This window comes from Malaclemys terrapin, chromosome 1, assembly GCF_027887155.1.
Source record: "Malaclemys terrapin pileata isolate rMalTer1 chromosome 1, rMalTer1.hap1, whole genome shotgun sequence".
NCBI lineage: Eukaryota > Metazoa > Chordata > Testudines > Emydidae > Malaclemys > Malaclemys terrapin.
The window spans coordinates 354,209,707-354,230,069 of record NC_071505.1 but is presented as its reverse complement, the minus strand read 5'-3'; the positions used below and the strand labels follow the sequence as shown (position 1 = coordinate 354,230,069).

Sequence of the window (20,363 nt, the reverse complement as noted above, 5' to 3'; positions counted from 1 at the left end):
TTCTTCCAATGTCCGGGCTGCTTACAGTAATTACAAACATCCCCAAAACCCAAAAATCCAGTTCCACGACCCCTCCTGTGACCACATCCCTATCTCTGAAACCTTCCCCGTCCCCGGTACTGTTTGCCCTGCCCTGAATAATGTATTTGCAGGGCCATTAATTTTTGAGAGGACTGTTCCTCCTTTGCTTTCAGAGTGCATTGGCAGTGTTCTGCCACTGTTTGCAATTTGTCCATGGTTTCGGTCTCCCACCCAAAACTTACTCACTTTAGCATACTGCCAATAGCAGGTAGGAGGCCATTAACAAAAGCATGAGCTAGGGCGCCCTGTCCATTTTTATCCGGTTACTGTATACCAGAATGTTGCAGAAAAACATCAGTCAGCCAGGTGCAGTAGTCACCCGGGTTTTCTCCCTGTCACTGTTTACAGCAGTATATGGCCGTCCAGTTGGTTTTAGGAGTCCATACTTGAGGGATGGCTTCAAGTAGATTTTTAGTTCGGTCCTTACACTTTTTCCGGTATTCAGCATCATGACCAGTGTCTGGCAAATTAGAGTGATGTTCACTGATGGGCTAATTTGCTGCTGGGAGCCATTTTTCATGTTTGCTAGGGGTTACAAGTAGCTTACACAGCTGCAGGAGGTCTGCCTCAGAGGGTTCATAGGTTTTGCACACTAACAAAAGTTCCTCTGCAAATTTGGTAGGATTTTCCAGGGGCTTTGGAAAGCCTTTTACAATTGAAAGGAGCTCTGAGCTAGTCCAGGGTTTATAGCTCCAAGTGGTACCCCCTTCTTGGCCCCCAGTATGCAGGATTCGGAGGGGAGCCTGGACAGTTTTAGAGCTAGAGCACAAGCAATGGGCCCAATTCTTATTCAGGCTATCTTTGCATGTATAAGAAAAAGCAGAGGAGTCAGGCAGAATGGAGGGTTCTTTACAGGCCTGAGCGGTACCGGAGGAACGGGCCTGAGTGGCATTGGACGGTCCGGACAGGTCTGAACTAGTGACCTCTGAGAACTAGTCCTGAACTGGGGAGTCTGGTGATCGTCTATTAACCCGACTCAAGGCTGCCAAGCCAATTAATGCGTCTTCCTCATCGTCATCCCCAGAATTTAACGAGGGGTTTTCTTTTTCCTTTTTCACAATGAGATGGGAGTATGAAAGTGGCCACTGAGTTTTGGGATCTCCCTGAGTTAACCAAGACCATTTTTCCAGAAATTTACAGGAGTCCAGACCCTTCCTAAAATACATAAAATGATCCGTTCCTTTAGGGAACTGTCCTGACTTAGACGTCTGGTTACCTATACAGGAGGACTTTACACACACCAATCACACAAGAAGGAAATTTGGGTTCATCAGAGCGATGCCTGATGCAACACACAAAAGGAGCCCACAGACTACTGCCTCAATCACCCTTGCTTTCACACTAAGAGTTTTACCCAAGGTGTAGTGCGGCTGCGATTGTGCAGATTTCACTCACTCAGACCACGGGGATAGGAACCCCTTCGTCGTCTGATCCCCGGACGGAGATGGCACCCAGACTCAAAACACTCCACAGGAGGATGGATAGACACAGAGACAGGACAGTCCTCAATCCGGACAAAACACAGAAATAATTACCTGACCAGATTCCTGATGTCAGATCCTGGGATCCCTACGAGAACAGAGTTGGAACCAACAGATTCGATGGCTTAGACTTCACTGTGGTCGTGCGCTCTTCCATTCAGGAGGAGGACCGCTCAGGCCAAATGTCCAGGTGCCAACTGCCACGGTCGTCCTACAAAAATGGTCAAGAATCACACGGCCCCAGTGAAGACGGTTGCCATCTCAGTCAAAGTTAGATTGTCAAAGTTAGATTCAGGACTCACAATTTGTTAGACCACTCTGTTTATTAGCACAGCACTCTGCTAATACATTCAGATAATGTGAGCACCATGAAAGACCCACACTACCTTATTTTATACAGATAAAAAGGGTGCAAAATTAACAAGAGGACAAAGAAAGCAGAACTGACAAGTTTACCTGAGGCTAGACATACATATTCAATTTCCTTAATAACTTTTACAGATCTCTGGCTAATGTTCCACCATTAGCTTAAGTGGACTCATTGTTTATGCCTTAATGTTCCTTTTCCTGACACCTGTTTTTCAACATTCCTTATTTCTGCTTAAAGGTAGATACAGCATTTCTTTAATCCATTCTATTTTTACAATATAATTCATTCTACTTTCACACCCCTCCCATAGGGAACAAAAGGGGTGGGACGAAGACGTCAACTCACGACCCTCGAAAACAGAACATGACCGTAAGTTGTAAGAGGTGTGACTAGGAGCGTGCACTGCAGGTATATTTGAGCCTGCTAAGGAGGAGCAGGTGGGGATAGGGAAATGGGAAGGGGCAATGGGGAATGGGGACTAGGGAATTGGGAATGGAAACAGGCAAGGCTCTGTAACATCAGAGCTGGGAACAGAACCCTGGGAAACAGACTCTGCCAGAGTGTAGAGCTATGGATACACTAGCTTGGAACTAACCACAATAAGCACTGAATTGCTTGCACTTCGGAATGCGGGTCTTCTGCTTTCTGTCTGCATGAAAAGAACCAGGGAAGAGGGTGAAGAGAAAGCCCTCTAACAGGAACAGGAAACAGACTCTGTAGCCTGGGTTTCCTTGCATTAAGGAACAATGAGGGATAACCAGTATCCACACTCGTGTTTCCTGATGGTGCCTATTAAGGTTTTACACACCAACAAGTGTAGGAATTTTTGATGCATGGAGCACCATAAAATATGGAATTGGCATTAGTAAGGTCAATTGTACATAGTTCATTTCTCTCAATAACATTTTTCAGTGTGTGAAGAGCAACCAATCTGCTTCACCCATGAGAACAGGATACAGTAGTTTGTGTAGTGTCTCATTCATATTGTCTCTCCATCCAGGCATTTGTACTGCAACCATCACCCTAGACACTGGGCAGATACAGGAAGTCAGGGGATCATACAGTACATGCACTAGACACCGTTCTGCCTCAGAGCTGGACACCTTCTCCTCTACACCATGTCAGATTCCAACACAACTAACTTCACCAACCCCTCCACCTTCATCCTGCTGGGCATTCCTGGCCTGGAGGCAGCCTATGTCTGGATCTCCATCGGCTTCTGTACCATGTACATCATAGCCATTTTAGGGAACTTTATCATCCTGTTCATTGTGAGGACAGAGCCGAGCCTCCATGGACCCATGTACTATTTCCTCTGTATGCTGGCCGTCACCGACCTGGTCCTGACTACATCTACCCTGCCCAAACTGCTGAGCATTTTCTGGTTTAATTCCAGGGAGATAGAATTCAGTGCCTGCCTTACCCAGCTGTTCTTCGTTCACTGCTTCTCAGGGATTGAGTCTGGGATCCTCGTGGCCATGGCTTTGGATCGCTATGTGGCCATCTGTGATCCCCTGAGACATTCCAGCATCCTGACAAATCTCGTGGTGGCCAAGATTGGCCTGGCTGTGGTGCTGCGCAGTGTCATACTCGTATTGCCCTATCCCTTCCTGGCGAGGCAGTGGCCATATTGCAGAACCAACGTCATCCCCCACACGCACTGTGAGCATATGGCCGTGGTGAAGCTATCCTGTGCCGACATCCGCATCAGTAATTACTACGGCCTCTTTGCACTATCCTTTAGGGTTGGTCTGGATTTGTTTTTTATCACTGTGTCCTATATCCAGATCCTCAGGGCCATCTTCAGTCTCCCCACAAAAGACGCCCAGCTCAAGACTTTCATAGAATATCAGAGTTGGAAGGGACCTCAAGAGGTCATCTAGTCCAACCCCCTGCTCAAAGCAGGACCAATTCCCAGCTAAATCATCCCAGCCAGGGCTCTGTCAAGCCGGGCCTTAAAAACCTCCAAGGAAGGAGACTCCACCACCTCCCTAGGTAACGCATTCCAGTGTTTCACCACCCTCCTAGTGAAATAGTTTTTCCTGATATCCAACCTGGACCTCCCCCACTGCAACTTGAGACCATTGCTCCTTGTTCTGTCATCTGCCACCACTGAGAACAGCCGAGCTCCATCCTCTTTGGAACCCCCCTTCAGGTAGTTGAAGGCTGCTATCAAATCCCCCCTCATTCTTCTCTTCTGGAGACTAAACAATCCCAGTTCTCTCAGCCTCTCCTCATAAGTCATGTGCTCCAGACCCCTAATCATTTTTGTTGCCCTCCGCTGGACTCTTTCCAATTTTTCCACATCCTTCTTGTAGTGTGGGGACCAAAACTGGACACAGTATTCCAGATGAGGCCTCACCAATGTCGAATAAAGGGGAACGATCACGTTCCTCGATCTGCTGGCAATGCCCCTACTTATACAGCCCAAAATGCCGTTAGCCTTCTTGGCAACAAGAGCACACTGTTGACTCATATCCAGCTTCATATCCACTGTGACCCCTAGGTCCTTTTCAGCAGAACTGCTACCTAGCCATTCGGTCCCTAGTCTGTAGCAGTGCATGGGATTCTTCCGTCCTAAGTGCAGGACTCTGCACTTGTCCTTGTTGAACCTCATCAGGTTTTTTTCTGCCCAATCCTCTAATTTGTCTAGGTCCCTCTGTATCCGATCCCTACCCTCTAGTGTATCTACCACGCCTCCTAGTTTAGTGTCATCTGCAAACTTGCTGAGAGTGCAGTCCACACCATCCTCCAGATCATTAATAAAGATATTAAACAAAACCGGCCCCAGGACCGACCCTTGGGGCACTCCACTTGAAACCGGCTGCCAACTAGACATGGAGCCATTGATCACTACCCGTTGAGCCCGACGATCTAGCCAGCTTTCTATCCACCTTACAGTCCATTCATCCAGCCCATACTTCTTTAACTTGGTGGCAAGAATACTGTGGGAGACAGTATCAAAAGCTTTGCTAAAGTCAAGAAATAACACATCCACTGCTTTCCCCTCATCCACAGAGCCAGTTATCTCATCATAGAAGGCAATTAGGTTAGTCAGGCACGACTTCCCCTTCGTGAATCCATGCTGACTGTTCCTGATCACTTTCCTCTCCTCTAAATGTTTCATAATTGATTCCTTGAGGACCTGCTCCATGATTTTTCCAGGGACTGAGGTGAGGCTGACTGGCCTGTAGTTCCCCGGATCCTCCTTCTTCCCTTTTTTAAAGATGGGCACTACATTAGCCTTTTTCCAGTCATCTGGGACCTCCCCCGATCGCCATGAGTTTTCAAAAATAATGGCTAATGGCTCTGCAATCTCACCCGCCAACTCCTTTAGCACCCTCGGATGCAGCGCATCCGGCCCCATGGACTTGTGCACGTCCAGTTTTTCTAAATAGTCCCGAACCACTTCTTTCTCCACAGAGGGTTGGTCACCTTCTCCCCATGCTGTACTGCCCAGTGCAGCAATCTGGGAGCTGACCTTGTGCGTGAAGACAGAGGCAAAAAAATCATTGAGTACATTAGCTTTTTCCACATCCTCGGTCACTAGGTTGCCTCCCTCATTCAGTAAGGGGCCCACACTTTCCTTGATTTTCTTCTTGTTGCTAACATACCTGAAGAAACCCTTCTTGTTACTCTTAACATCTCTTGCTAACTGCAACTCCAAGTGTGATTTGGCCTTCCTGATTTCACTCCTGCATGCCTGAGCAATATTTTTATACTCCTCCCTGGTCATTTGTCCAATCTTCCACTCCTTATAAGCCTCTTTTTTGCGTTTAAGATCAGCAAGGATTTCACTGTTTAGCCAAGCTGGTCGCCTGCCATATTTACTATTCTTTCTACACATCGGGATGGTTTGTTCCTGCAACCTCAATAAGGATTCTTTAAAATACAGCCAGCTCTCCTGGACCCCTTTGCCCTTCATGTTATTCTCCCAGGGGATCCTGCCCATCTGTTCCCTGAGGGAGTCAAAGTCTGCTTTTCTGAAGTCCAGGGTCCGTATTCTGCTGCTCTCCTTTCTTCCTTGTGTCAGGATCCTGAACTCGACCATCTCATGGTCACTGCCTCCCAGGTTCCCATCCACTTTTGCTTCCCCTACTAGTTCTTCCCTGTTTGTGAGCAGCAGGTCAAGAAAAGCTTTGCCCCTAGTTGGTTCCTCCAGCACTTGCACCAGGAAATTGTCCCCTACACTTTCCAAAAATTTCCTGGATTGCCTGTGCACCGCTGTATTGCTCTCCCAGCAGATATCAGGGTGATTAAAGTCTCCCATGAGAACCAGGGCCTGTGATCTAGCAACTTCTGCTAGTTGCCAGAAGAAAGCCTCGTCCACCTCATCCCCCTGGTCTGGTGGTCTATAGCAGACTCCAACCACGACATCACCCTTGTTGCTCACACTTCTCAACTTTATCCAGAGACTCTCAGGTTTTTCTGCAGTATCATACCGGAGCTCTGAGCAGTCATACTCCTCTCTTACATACAACGCAACTCCCCCACCTTTTCTGCCCTGCCTGTCCTTCCTGAACAGTTTATATCCATCCATGACCGTACTCCAGTCATGTGAGTTATCCCACCAAGTCTCTGTTATTCCAATCACATCATAGTTCCCTGACTGTGCCAGGACTTCCAGTTCTCCCTGCTTGTTTCCCAGGCTTCTTGCATTTGTGTATAGGCACTTAAGATAACTCAACGATCGTCCCTCTTTCTCAGCATGAGACAGGAGTCCTCTCCTGTTGCGCTCTCCTGCTTGTGCTTCCTCCCAGGATCCCATTTCCCCACTTACCTCAGGGCTTTGGTCTCCTTCCCCCGGTGAACCTAGTTTAAAGCCCTCCTCACTAGGTTAGCCAGCCTGCTGGCGAAGATGCTCTTCCCTCTCTTCGTTAGGTGGAGCCCGTCTCTGCCTAGCACTCCTTCTTCTTGGAACACCATCCCATGGTCGAAGAATCCAAAGCCTTCTCTCCGACACCACCTGCGTAGCCATTCGTTGACTTCCACGATTCGACGGTCTCTACCCCGGCCTTTTCCTTGCACAGGGAGGATGGACGAGAACACCACTTGCGCCTCAAACTCCTTTATCCTTCTTCCCAGAGCCACGTAGTCTGCAGTGATCCGCTCAAGGTCATTCTTGGCAGTATCATTGGTGCCCACGTGGAGAAGCAGGAAGGGGTAGCGATCCGAGGGCTTGATGAGTCTCGGCAGTCTCTCCGTCACATCGTGTATCCTAGCTCCTGGCAAGCAGCAGACCTCTCGGTTTTCCCGGTCAGGGCGGCAGATAGATGACTCAGTCCCCCTGAGGAGGGAGTCCCCGACCACCACCACCCTCCTCCTCCTCTTGGGAGTGGTGGTCGTGGAACCCCCATCCCTAGGACAGTGCATCTTTTGCCTTCCAATCGGTGGAGTCTCCTTCTGCTCCCTTCCCTCAGATGGGCCATCTAGTCCACTCTCCGCATTAGCACCTGTAGAGAGAACATGGAAACGATTCCTCACCTGTATCTCCATTGCTGGTGCATGGACGCTCCTCTTTCTTCTTCTGGAGGTCACATGCTGCCAAACCTCCTCACAATCCTTCTGTCCCTGCTGCGTCTGCTCTGAATCTTCAGAACATTGTGGCCGTAGAAGCATCTCCTGACGTCTGTCCAGGAAATCTTCATTTTCCCTTATGCAACGCAGAGTTGATACTTGTTTCTCCAGCCCTCGAACCTTCTCCTCCAATATGGAGACCAGCTTGCACTTTGTGCAGACAAAGTCGCTTCTGTCCTGCGGAAGAAAGACAAACATGGCACAACCTGTGCAGGTTACAACAGCTGATCGCTCACCTTCCATATCACCTCAACTGTTGCAGGAACTACTCGGAGAAACCTGCAGATGAAAGCCTCAGTGCGCTCTCCCTAGGCGAACTCCCAGGCAAACTCCCGCTGTTAGCCTCTGCTGTTCGCCGCTCAGCTGGTTCACTGCTGACTGCCCTTATATACCAGTCAGGCCCACTCAAGGCCCAGCTGGAACAAAGCACTCCCAATTCACACTTTTCAAACAAACAAGCAAGCAATCAAGCACACGGTCAAACTGACCAACTGTCCCAGCAGCAGACACTCAGATACTCACCAACACAGCCCCCCTAATGCAGCACTTAGCGTACCTCCTCTCGGACAGCTCCCAGGCAAACTCCCGCTGTTAGCCTCTGCTGTTCGCCGCTCAGCTGGTTCACTGCTGACTGCCCTTATATACCAGTCAGGCCCACTCAAGGCCCAGCTGGAACAAAGCACTCCCAATTCACACTTTTCAAACAAACAAGCAAGCAATCAAGCACACGGTCAAACTGACCAACTGTCCCAGCAGCAGACACTCAGATACTCACCAACACAGCCCCCCTAATGCAGCACTTAGCGTACCTCCTCTCGGACAGCTCCCAGGCAAACTCCCGCTGTTAGCCTCTGCTGTTCGCCGCTCAGCTGGTTCGCTGCTGACTGCCCTTATATACCAGTCAGGCCCACTCAAGGCCCAGCTGGAACAAAGCACTCCCAATTCACACTTTTCAAACAAACAAGCAAGCAATCAAGCACACGGTCAAACTGACCAACTGTCCCAGCAGCAGACACTCAGATACTCACCAACACAGCCCCCCTAATGCAGCACTTAGCGTACCTCCTCTCGGACAGCTCCCAGGCAAACTCCCGCTGTTAGCCTCTGCTGTTCGCCGCTCAGCTGGTTCGCTGCTGACTGCCCTTATATACCAGTCAGGCCCACTCAAGGCCCAGCTGGAACAAAGCACTCCCAATTCACACTTTTCAAACAAACAAGCAAGCAATCAAGCACACGGTCAAACTGACCAACTGTCCCAGCAGCAGACACTCAGATACTCACCAACACAGCCCCCCTAATGCAGCACTTAGCGTACCTCCTCTCGGACAGCTCCCAGGCAAACTCCCGCTGTTAGCCTCTGCTGTTCGCCGCTCAGCTGGTTCACTGCTGACTGCCCTTATATACCAGTCAGGCCCACTCAAGGCCCAGCTGGAACAAAGCACTCCCAATTCACACTTTTCAAACAAACAAGCAAGCAATCAAGCACACGGTCAAACTGACCAACTGTCCCAGCAGCAGACACTCAGATACTCACCAACACAGCCCCCCTAATGCAGCACTTAGCGTACCTCCTCTCGGACAGCTCCCAGGCAAACTCCCGCTGTTAGCCTCTGCTGTTCGCCGCTCAGCTGGTTCGCTGCTGACTGCCCTTATATACCAGTCAGGCCCACTCAAGGCCCAGCTGGAACAAAGCACTCCCAATTCACACTTTTCAAACAAACAAGCAAGCAATCAAGCACACGGTCAAACTGACCAACTGTCCCAGCAGCAGACACTCAGATACTCACCAACACAGCCCCCCTAATGCAGCACTTAGCGTACCTCCTCTCGGACAGCTCCCAGGCAAACTCCCGCTGTTAGCCTCTGCTGTTCGCCGCTCAGCTGGTTCGCTGCTGACTGCCCTTATATACCAGTCAGGCCCACTCAAGGCCCAGCTGGAACAAAGCACTCCCAATTCACACTTTTCAAACAAACAAGCAAGCAATCAAGCACACGGTCAAACTGACCAACTGTCCCAGCAGCAGACACTCAGATACTCACCAACACAGCCCCCCTAATGCAGCACTTAGCGTACCTCCTCTCGGACAGCTCCCAGGCAAACTCCCGCTGTTAGCCTCTGCTGTTCGCCGCTCAGCTGGTTCGCTGCTGACTGCCCTTATATACCAGTCAGGCCCACTCAAGGCCCAGCTGGAACAAAGCACTCCCAATTCACACTTTTCAAACAAACAAGCAAGCAATCAAGCACACGGTCAAACTGACCAACTGTCCCAGCAGCAGACACTCAGATACTCACCAACACAGCCCCCCTAATGCAGCACTTAGCGTACCTCCTCTCGGACAGCTCCCAGGCAAACTCCCGCTGTTAGCCTCTGCTGTTCGCCGCTCAGCTGGTTCGCTGCTGACTGCCCTTATATACCAGTCAGGCCCACTCAAGGCCCAGCTGGAACAAAGCACTCCCAATTCACACTTTTCAAACAAACAAGCAAGCAATCAAGCACACGGTCAAACTGACCAACTGTCCCAGCAGCAGACACTCAGATACTCACCAACACAGCCCCCCTAATGCAGCACTTAGCGTACCTCCTCTCGGACAGCTCCCAGGCAAACTCCCGCTGTTAGCCTCTGCTGTTCGCCGCTCAGCTGGTTCACTGCTGACTGCCCTTATATACCAGTCAGGCCCACTCAAGGCCCAGCTGGAACAAAGCACTCCCAATTCACACTTTTCAAACAAACAAGCAAGCAATCAAGCACACGGTCAAACTGACCAACTGTCCCAGCAGCAGACACTCAGATACTCACCAACACAGCCCCCCTAATGCAGCACTTAGCGTACCTCCTCTCGGACAGCTCCCAGGCAAACTCCCGCTGTTAGCCTCTGCTGTTCGCCGCTCAGCTGGTTCGCTGCTGACTGCCCTTATATACCAGTCAGGCCCACTCAAGGCCCAGCTGGAACAAAGCACTCCCAATTCACACTTTTCAAACAAACAAGCAAGCAATCAAGCACACGGTCAAACTGACCAACTGTCCCAGCAGCAGACACTCAGATACTCACCAACACAGCCCCCCTAATGCAGCACTTAGCGTACCTCCTCTCGGACAGCTCCCAGGCAAACTCCCGCTGTTAGCCTCTGCTGTTCGCCGCTCAGCTGGTTCGCTGCTGACTGCCCTTATATACCAGTCAGGCCCACTCAAGGCCCAGCTGGAACAAAGCACTCCCAATTCACACTTTTCAAACAAACAAGCAAGCAATCAAGCACACGGTCAAACTGACCAACTGTCCCAGCAGCAGACACTCAGATACTCACCAACACAGCCCCCCTAATGCAGCACTTAGCGTACCTCCTCTCGGACAGCTCCCAGGCAAACTCCCGCTGTTAGCCTCTGCTGTTCGCCGCTCAGCTGGTTCGCTGCTGACTGCCCTTATATACCAGTCAGGCCCACTCAAGGCCCAGCTGGAACAAAGCACTCCCAATTCACACTTTTCAAACAAACAAGCAAGCAATCAAGCACACGGTCAAACTGACCAACTGTCCCAGCAGCAGACACTCAGATACTCACCAACACAGCCCCCCTAATGCAGCACTTAGCGTACCTCCTCTCGGACAGCTCCCAGGCAAACTCCCGCTGTTAGCCTCTGCTGTTCGCCGCTCAGCTGGTTCGCTGCTGACTGCCCTTATATACCAGTCAGGCCCACTCAAGGCCCAGCTGGAACAAAGCACTCCCAATTCACACTTTTCAAACAAACAAGCAAGCAATCAAGCACACGGTCAAACTGACCAACTGTCCCAGCAGCAGACACTCAGATACTCACCAACACAGCCCCCCTAATGCAGCACTTAGCGTACCTCCTCTCGGACAGCTCCCAGGCAAACTCCCGCTGTTAGCCTCTGCTGTTCGCCGCTCAGCTGGTTCGCTGCTGACTGCCCTTATATACCAGTCAGGCCCACTCAAGGCCCAGCTGGAACAAAGCACTCCCAATTCACACTTTTCAAACAAACAAGCAAGCAATCAAGCACACGGTCAAACTGACCAACTGTCCCAGCACTTTTGGGACCTGCAGCTCTCATCTCTGTGCCATCTTAGCCTTTTACATCCCAGGTCTCTTCTCCTCTCTTTCATACAGGTTGGGGCACAATGTACCCCTGCATTTCCACATTCTCCTTGCCAACGTGTACTTATTGGTGCCCCCCATGTTAAACCCCATTATCTACGGTGTGAGGACCAAACAGATCCGGGACAGGCTGCTCCGGCTCTTACCACATAATGGAATTCAACTTCTCTCCTGGTTCTCTGGCTCTCAGACTGAGCTCCATGCACAGTTGGCTGGTGACATGGTGCAGGGCCCTCTTCCCTGAATCACTTACTGAACAGTCAAAGAGACATTAAACCCTTTCCTGGCCTTACTGTGCTGTGTCACTGTGACAAACTGAGGAATCGGTCAGTGTACAACTCATTAACTCAGAGTTGCCACCTTTCTAATTATAATTCTAATTGTAACTGGACACCCGAGGACCTTCACCCTGCCCTGCCTCTTTCCGCAAGGCTCCACCCCACTCTGCATCTTCCCTCAAGGCCCCTCCCACTTCTGTGTCATTTCTCCCAAGGCCCTGCCCCTGTGGTTCACTCCTCCCCCCCCCACCCGCAACACTCTGGGTTATCTTTCATGGGTCCCTGCTGGGGTGCCACCTGGAACTGGGATACAGCTGACCCCTCTGTCATGACAATCTGGGATCCCTCTTGCACTGTGACATTGTGACAAGCTGCAAAGCACTCCAAGATTACAGTCATACTAATGTCCACAGGCAGGGACCCCACCCAGCTGTGTTCATGAATGCTCTGTCCAGCCACTGCATGAACCCACAACAGAGAGGCTACAGACAAAATACTCCCAGCTCCCCAGCCTAAGACCCCAGTGTTCTACCATCCTGCCCTGGTCAAAACCTGACCAGTACGAATTTATTACCCAGTCTGCCATTTCTACAAAGGAAAGTGGATGTGCACTGACTCTTGTTCATGAGCTGAGATTTTTCCCGTTTGGACTTTAAAAAACACAGAGTGTTTTTGGTAAAATGTAAAATAGACCAATTAACTATGTAAAGTTAGATTTTAAGTGATTATAAGTGATAGCAAAAAGATCAAAGTAGATTTCCATAAGAAATAAAACAAAACCACAATCTAATGCCAGTGTGCTAGTTAGTGTTTGAATCAAGCAGGGTCTCACCCAGTTAGATAATGTTTTCACCCCTCAGCTCACAGAGAGTCAAGTACAAGCAGGTTTGCTTTTTCAGGCAGGCTTCCTTCTTTCCTGCCTGGGATCAGCACTTCCCCCAGTTCAGTCTTTTCCCTCTGGTACTTTCAGGTGTGTTGTTGTAGGGAGAATGAGGGTCCCATCATTATGTTTTTCCCCCCTGTAGAGAGGTTAGCTGGGGCTCGTCTCTCTCCGGTGCAGCGGGGAACCACACCGCCTCACTAAACTCGGGAAGATGTCTTGTGGGGAATTAGTTCAGCTGCAGGAGTCTTCTTCTGTGCCCTTTGTGAGGGCAGAAATAAACACAGTGAGCCCCAGCCCTAGGTCAGGGAGGGGCAGTGGTGGGTCAGGCCCTCAGGCAGGGGCTGAGAAACAATAGTAGGCCAAGGCCCTAGGTTCCAAAGGGCCTGGGAGAGGGGGAGATGGCCACCCATGAGGTGGGTGGCAGGGGGGACGCAGGCCCTCCCACTCCACTGCGTCCCAGCCCGGGGCTCTAGCAGCGGCACAAGACCCACTGCTGAGTCAGTGGGGATCCTGGCCGCAACACACTGACATGGGCTCTGGCACTGCTGCAGCCAGACTAGGGTTGGCTGTCCCTGGGCTACTTTCTTACTCCCCCTCTTGAGGTACCTGGGTCAGGGTGGTGTCCTGCTGGGGGTTCAGTACCATGGGTTCCTTGGGATAGCTAGGGAGGGGCACACTTGGCAGCTCCTCCTGGTAGCTGGTGCAGGGCAGGTTTGGCAACTCCTCAGGGTTGCTGGAGTGGGGCAGGTCAGGCCAGTCCTCGGGTTTACCGCAGGCCACTGGGGTTTCCCAATCGCGACCTAGGCCGGAGGTGTCTGGCCTCCCTGGTGGATGATCTCCCAGTGAGCTCTGACCTCGAGCCTTTATACTTCTGGGGCAACGCCTGACCCTCTGGGGTGTGGGCTCAGTGCTCAGTGGCTCCGCCCACTCTGGTGTCTGGAAGGACTCATCTCCCTCTGGGGTGGCGGTGAACCACACCGTCTCACTACACCCCCTTTTATATCTTCTTCCAACTTTCTGGAAAGCCCTTTTGCGGTGACTTGTATCAAAGAGCTCCAATTGTGTAGTGCAGTGGTTCTCAAACTTTCGTAATGGTGACCCATTTCACATAACAATCCTCTGAGTGTGACTCCCTTAAAAATTAAAAACCATTTTTATATATTTAACACCATTTTAAATGCTGGAGGGAAAGTGGGGTTTGGGGTTGTCAGGGCATCCCCCACTCTGAACTCTGGGGTACAGATGTGGGGACCCACATGAGACACCCACTAAGCTTATATTCTACGAGCTTAGGTTAAAACTTCCCCAAGTCACAGATTCCTTTCCTTGATGGTATTTCTGCCACCACCAAGTGATTTACAAAAACATTCAGGAAAGGGTCACTTGCAATCCCTATTCCCCCAAATATCCCCCCAAGTCCCTTCAACCCCTTTCCTGGGGAGGCTTTAGAATAATACAACAACCAATTGCCTTTGCAATGTGAGCACAGACCAGATCCTGTGTCTTCAGGACACCGAAATCAATCAGGCTCTTAAAAGAAGAACTTTATTATAAAGAAAAAAGTAAAAGAATTGCACCTGCAAAATCAGGCTGGAAGGTAACTTTACAGGGTAATAAAAAGATTTTAAACACAGGGGATTCCCCTCTGGGCTCAGCTTCACAGTTACAAAAACAGGAATGAAACTACCTCTGTAGCACAGGAAAAAAAATCACAAGCCAAAACAAAAGATAACCTAACACATTTTCTTGCCCTACTCACAGTTTCTGTGATTTTAGATGGATTATTCCAGGTATATTTTCAGAAGTGGTTGTACCTGCTTGGCTTCTCCCTCCGTTCGGAGAGGGAACAACATAAGAGAAAAAACAAACAAATCCTTCCCCCCAGATTTGAAAGTATCTTCTTTCCTCATTGATCCTTCTGGTCAGGTGCCAACTAGGTTATCTGAACTGCTTAACCCCTTATGGGTAAGGCAATCCAGTACAGCTGCCAATGAGGGATTTTATGCTATAGTTTTCTTTATATTTATGACAGCATCACTATTTACAGTGTTACCATCTCCATCTAGTAAAAGCCTATGCCGCTATTAGGATTTCCTTTGTTTCTAATATGCTAAAAAAAAAATCTTATTTTCCTCAGCTCTGCTAGCCATGGATTTGTCTCTAGTATCTTTTGCTTCCCTTATCCATTTTCTATATTTTATAATTTCTAATTTCTATCAATTGCTATCCACTTCCCCTGCTTTGGAAGGACTGATGGACGATCTCCTCCTGTCAATGGCCGGGGGAGACAAAAGCAACTGCACTTCTGTGGAACAATGGGACTCATGACAGCAGGGTTAAGCTCATCAGTGTAGGAGACAGAACTTTCTCAGGGGCCAGTACAAAGCTTCTCTAAGAACTCAATCTCTTCATGAGGAGAAGGTTATGGAGCAACGTGATTGCATTCATTCAGTACTGATAACAGAGAAAAGAAACTTGATAACAGCGGGATCTTAAAGCTAGCAAGCAAAGGTCTAACAAGAGTAGGTGTCTGGGAGTTGAAGGTAGACAAATTGAGACTAGAGACAAAGTGGAAAGTTTTTACACTGAGGGTAATTGACCATTGGAACAATTTAGCAAGGATCAGGTTGTGTCTCCATCACTGGTCATGTTTCAATCAAGATGGGATGTTTTTCTCAAAGATCTGCTCAAGTTCAAACAGGAATTTATCTAGGGCAGTCCAACATATTGTGCAAAGCAGGAGGTCAGAGCAAAAGATCAACATGGTCCCTCCTGGCCATATTATCTACTGTGACAAAGTTCCTCCTCTATCTTGGTGGGTCCTGCACTTATTGGCAGATTTTCTTGCCGCAGAGATTCACCATGTGGGTTGGGGAACAGCCCAGAGACCTTCCCCTCTGGAAGAACCCACAGTCCACATCAATTGGGAGGTTTGGGGGGAACCCAGGCCCACCCTCTACTCTGGGTTCCAGGCCAGGGCCCTGTGGACTGCAGCTGTCTATAGTGCCTCCTATAACAGTTTCATGACAGCTACAACTCCCTGGGCTACTTCCCCATGGCCTCCTCCAAACACCTTCCTTATTCTCACCACAGGACCTTCCTCCTGGTGTCTGATAACGCTTGTGCTCCTCAGTCCTCCAGCAGCACACCCTCTCACTCTCAGCTCCTTGCACCTCTTGCTCCCAGCGCCTCACACTCACACCACAAACTGAAGTGAGCTCCTTTTAAAACCCAGGTGCCCTGATTAGCCTGCCTTAATTGATTATAGCAGCTTCTTCTTAATTGGCTCCAGGTGTCCTAATTAGCCTGCCTGCCTTAACTGGTTCTAGCAGGTCCCTGATTACTTTAGTGCAGCTCCTTCTCTGGTCACTCAGGGAACAGAAAACTACTCATCCAGTGGCCAGTGTGTTTGCCTTCAAACAGACTCTTGTACCCCACTGGTCTGGAGGGAGGTAGGTAGAAAGCTGCTCCTCTGGCTACTAGGCCCTGGGTTCTCCCTACAACTGCTGTCTGTTACTCCAGCTATTTCGCTGGCTGAGCTAACCCCCCGCTCCCCTGCATCTCTGCTATCTGCTTGCTGGATGGCTGGCTGCTAGACCCCCCCCCACCCTTGGTTGCTGCTGCTCCAGCTACAGCCCCTGGGGGGGGGGCTGCTGGCCCACTCCCCAGAGGAGGGGAGGGAGGGAGCCAGCCATTGCTCATGCTGCTGAGGACACCACCATCATTGACGCCTGAGAGGGGTCCTTCCTGCTGGCCACCAGATTGCCACCTAAAGCTGCTGTGTTTGCTGCTGGGCGCTGCTGGAGCCCCGAGGAGGAGGAGAAGAGGACCATTTGCCAGTAGGGGAGCGTGTAGGAAATGTACAGACTACTGTGGATGGGGTTCTCACGGACTGAGTAACTTTTGAACTGTGCTCTAGTGGTGGGGGTCTAGACGGCGTTTGTGGGACACGGGGTGTGGTGTGGAGCCTGCCCCCTGGTCCATCTGTGTCCCTCCCCCCCGACTCCCCCCACCACCATCATAGTTGCCTCCTCCACCACCCACACTGGATATTTACCATCTACCTCGAGCTCCTGCCTCTGGGATTTCAGCTGCTCACCTAGGCTTGCTACGCCCTGTTGCCACCATTGGTCCTCCTACAGCAGCCAGCTTCCAAAGACTTTCTTTTTGTTGCAAGCGCATGTGGGTGCATGTGCCCCCCTCTTTTGGACGGACCCCCTGCAGCAAGCCCCCAGCTTTGCCCCACTGCCTACCCATTTGCCCCTTGCTGCCTTTTGCCCCTCCCCCTCACCCCAGCCCCTCGCTAGCTCCAGTTTGTTTGCCTGCCCCACCCTTTCCCTCTGCAGCTTTTGTTTGTTTGACCCGCCCCAGCCTCTGAAGCTAGCCCCGTGGTTCCTCTGCCCCATTTCCCGCCTGGTTGCTCTCTTCCCCCTGCGGTCCCCTTGCCCTGATTAGCCCCTCCCCTCGTGTGCCCATGTCACCTCCTATGTGCTTGTACCCCTCCCCGTTTTAGTTTGATTCTGTCTCACTGCACCCCCCAATGCTGTTATATCCTCCCTTCCTTGGTGCAACTAGAGGAGCCGGAAACCTTCCCTGAGTCTGTGACTGACCCCTAGCCCTTGATAGCCCCCGCATCCACCTCCCCCCTTTTTTGGTGCCCTCCTCCCCTGCCTACAGCCTAGCGGGGAGGAATGGTTGACCTGCTTCCCCTTTCCCTACCCCCCCTCCAGTGCTTGCTCTCCCCCCGTCCTCATTATGGCAGGGGACGAGGAGAGTAGGACCCCTCAGGCAGACCCTGCTGCCCCTCCTCCACCTGCCCCACCATCGTCCCCCCCAGCCTCTACCTCAACCACCGCTGCCGATCCACTTGCTACCACCCCTGCTGGAGCGCCGGCAGTGGTAGGTAACGAGGTGACCTCCGCTGCTGCCACGTCCCTCACCCCCTCTGATTCTGCGGGAGTCCCCCCAGCCGGCAGGAAGGGCCAAGACACAAAGAAGGGTAAAGGCCCCGCTAAAAGAAGGTGCCCCCAATGCCACGGCCCCGCCACCAGCCGCAGCATCCCTCCCTGCTGTTCCCTCCACCAGCTCTGTGTGTGTCCCACCCCCAGCTCCCAGGGCATACGCCCAGGTGGCGGCACCCCCCCCCGCCTCCGCTATGTCATCTCCCCGATCCACCACCTCTGCTACCATCTATAGCGGACGGGGCCCCTTCCCCACCTTGAACAGGAAGCATGGTGTCCGTTGCCTCCTGGTACCCACCTCGCCCCATGTGGAGACCTATGTGCAGGCGTTAGCGAGGGTGGTGGGGCCCACGGCCATTGTGGCGGCCTCCAAGATGTACGGAAAGGTAGTCTTCTTCCTAGCATCTGAGGTCGCCGCCCAGGAGGCAGTGGAGAAAGGTCTGGCAGTGGGGGGCGTGTACGTCCCCCTGGAGCCGCTAGAAGACCTGGGGGCCCGATTGGTCCTGACTTCTGTCCCTCCCTTCCTTCCAAATGCCGCCTTGTTACCCGCCCTCTCTACCTTGGGGAGGCCGATCTCTGTGGTCAGCCCCCTCCCATTAGGCTGCAAAGACCCCGCCCTCCGTCATGTCCTCTTGTTCCGCCGGCAGGTACAGTTACAACTGCCGCCAGCGGCACGTAATGGTGAGGCACTCGAGGGGTCCTTCTTGGTCCCCTACCAGGGGGCCTGCTACTGGGTGCATTATTCAATGGGGGAGGCCAGGTGCTACCTCTGCCGGGCGATGGGACACGTCCGGAGGGACTGCCCCTTGGCCCGGCATGGAGGGACATCAGGGACCCCCGAGCCCCGGCAGGGCACCGGCCCCGTCATCGCCGGCGCCCCTAGCTGCCCGGTGCCTGAAACCGCCCCTCCTCCTTTCCAGCCCCCCAACACTCCCGTTCGGGCACAAGGGGTATCTCCCCCAGTGCGCCTAGACGAGCGATAGGGCCTCGCCTCTGCTGCCTGCGATCTGGCAGGGCATGTGGAGGTGGGTGAGGTAGGGATATCGCCGGGCATAGAAGAGGGCATGCCCCAGGGAGAATCCTCCCTCCTACATGCTGTCCCACCATTGCCTCCCCGAGTCCCTAAGCCTTCGCTCTTGCTCCCTGACCCGACTCCTGTTAGCCAGCCCCCGGATGATGCCATGGAGGGCTGGTCCTTAGTACAGGGGAAGCGGGGCAAGCGGAAGGCTCGAGCTCCACTCCTTCCATCTGATGTGGTAGCCCTCTGAAAGACCAGGAAGGGGAGCACTGATGCTGAGCCTTCTGCTTTGCCCCCGGGTGGGTTTTGTCCACCATTACCAGCTAGGGAAGACGTGGCAGCATCAGAGGATAGCACTACCCCTCCTGCGGAGTCCTTTCCTATGGAAGTCCCTGATGGAGCCCTTCTCACCCCCTTACAATCTGAAGGTGAGCGTCGCTTCGGGTGCAGGCAGGGAGAGCCCTGGGGTGGTGGAAGGTGACCTCCCTTCCATTTATGAGGAGATCGAGGCCCTGGGTCTGACCACGGTTACCCAGGGTGAGGACGACCCTCTGCCAGCGGGCCTCGATCTGAGCGACCTTGCCTCAGTCCCCCTTTCCCCATGTTCGATCCCCTTACCCACTACTTCCGCTCCCGCCTCCGAGGAGCCCCTGGACTCTTCCACTAACCCGGCCGCAGATGGCACCCCGCTAGCAGCCGCTGAGCCTCTTGAGGTGACCATCGGTGCCATGCAACCGGGACCCGAGTCACCAGGGGACTCCCTCGTGGCTGAGGGGCAGCCGACCTCCTTCCCGGGTGGGGGCCCCATCGTTGATTCTCCACCAACGGATGCCGTGGCCTTACCATCTGCCTTGGAGCACGAACCCGGCATCGCGGAGGGCCCACCTCCCTCCCCGCAAATCCCTGAGCCCATTTGCGGGGTGCCACCCCCCCACCCAGTGGCCTGGCTGCTGGGGACTCGGATCCCACTATCGCCGCTTTCCCTGTCCCTATTCCTGATTCTGACCCTGCCCCTGACACCGACCCCATCCCTGTCCCCTTCACTTCCCATGATGCTATTGCCGCCTCTGGGGCCGTCTCCTTCCGTATCACAGAGGATGACCCTTAAGTAGCGGAATTTGTTTTTCTGTGTCCCGACCCACCAGGGTCTGCTATTTTCCCTCTGCTGCCCCCCATTGAGCCGGGGTCTGAGGCGGGTCACGTGGAGCCAGCCCATCGGATGCCATGTCGAGGGTCTGCCCCCTGCTTGCCTGTCTCAGTGGGCCACGGGGCTGTGACAGGGGCCCCGCTGGGGGATAGCCATAGATCGATAACCCCACCCCCCCATACGCTGAGAGAGGAGCTATGGGAGTTCCTTGAGGATGTCCATGGCTCCCGCAATAAGGTACAGCTTGCACTCCAGTGATGGGGGGATTTCCATCAGATCCTCTGGGTGGCGAGGGCCCTTATGGGGGAGGGTAAGAAGACTGGGAGGCAGGCCACCGTGGCCTACCAACGGGTCCGCCTCTTCCATGACTCCTTAATCGCCTACGGGGTAGGTCACGGATTGTTTCCCGGCCCAACGGAGGCCGTGGGTGTCTCTGCCAGCAAGGATCCCCCCCAG

The 20,363-nt window shown here is 52.4% G+C and overlaps 1 protein-coding gene across 1 annotated transcript; it reads left to right on the top strand.

The window, feature by feature from the left end:
* Positions 1–3,050: 3,050 nt before the first annotated feature.
* Positions 3,051–11,864, top strand: LOC128848501 (olfactory receptor 52R1-like). The gene is made up of 2 exons (XM_054048506.1): positions 3,051–3,738; positions 11,593–11,864. The coding sequence occupies exons 1-2, from the start codon at positions 3,051–3,053 to the stop codon at positions 11,862–11,864; spliced, it is 960 nt and encodes a 319-aa protein (XP_053904481.1).
* Positions 11,865–20,363: the final 8,499 nt, after the last annotated feature.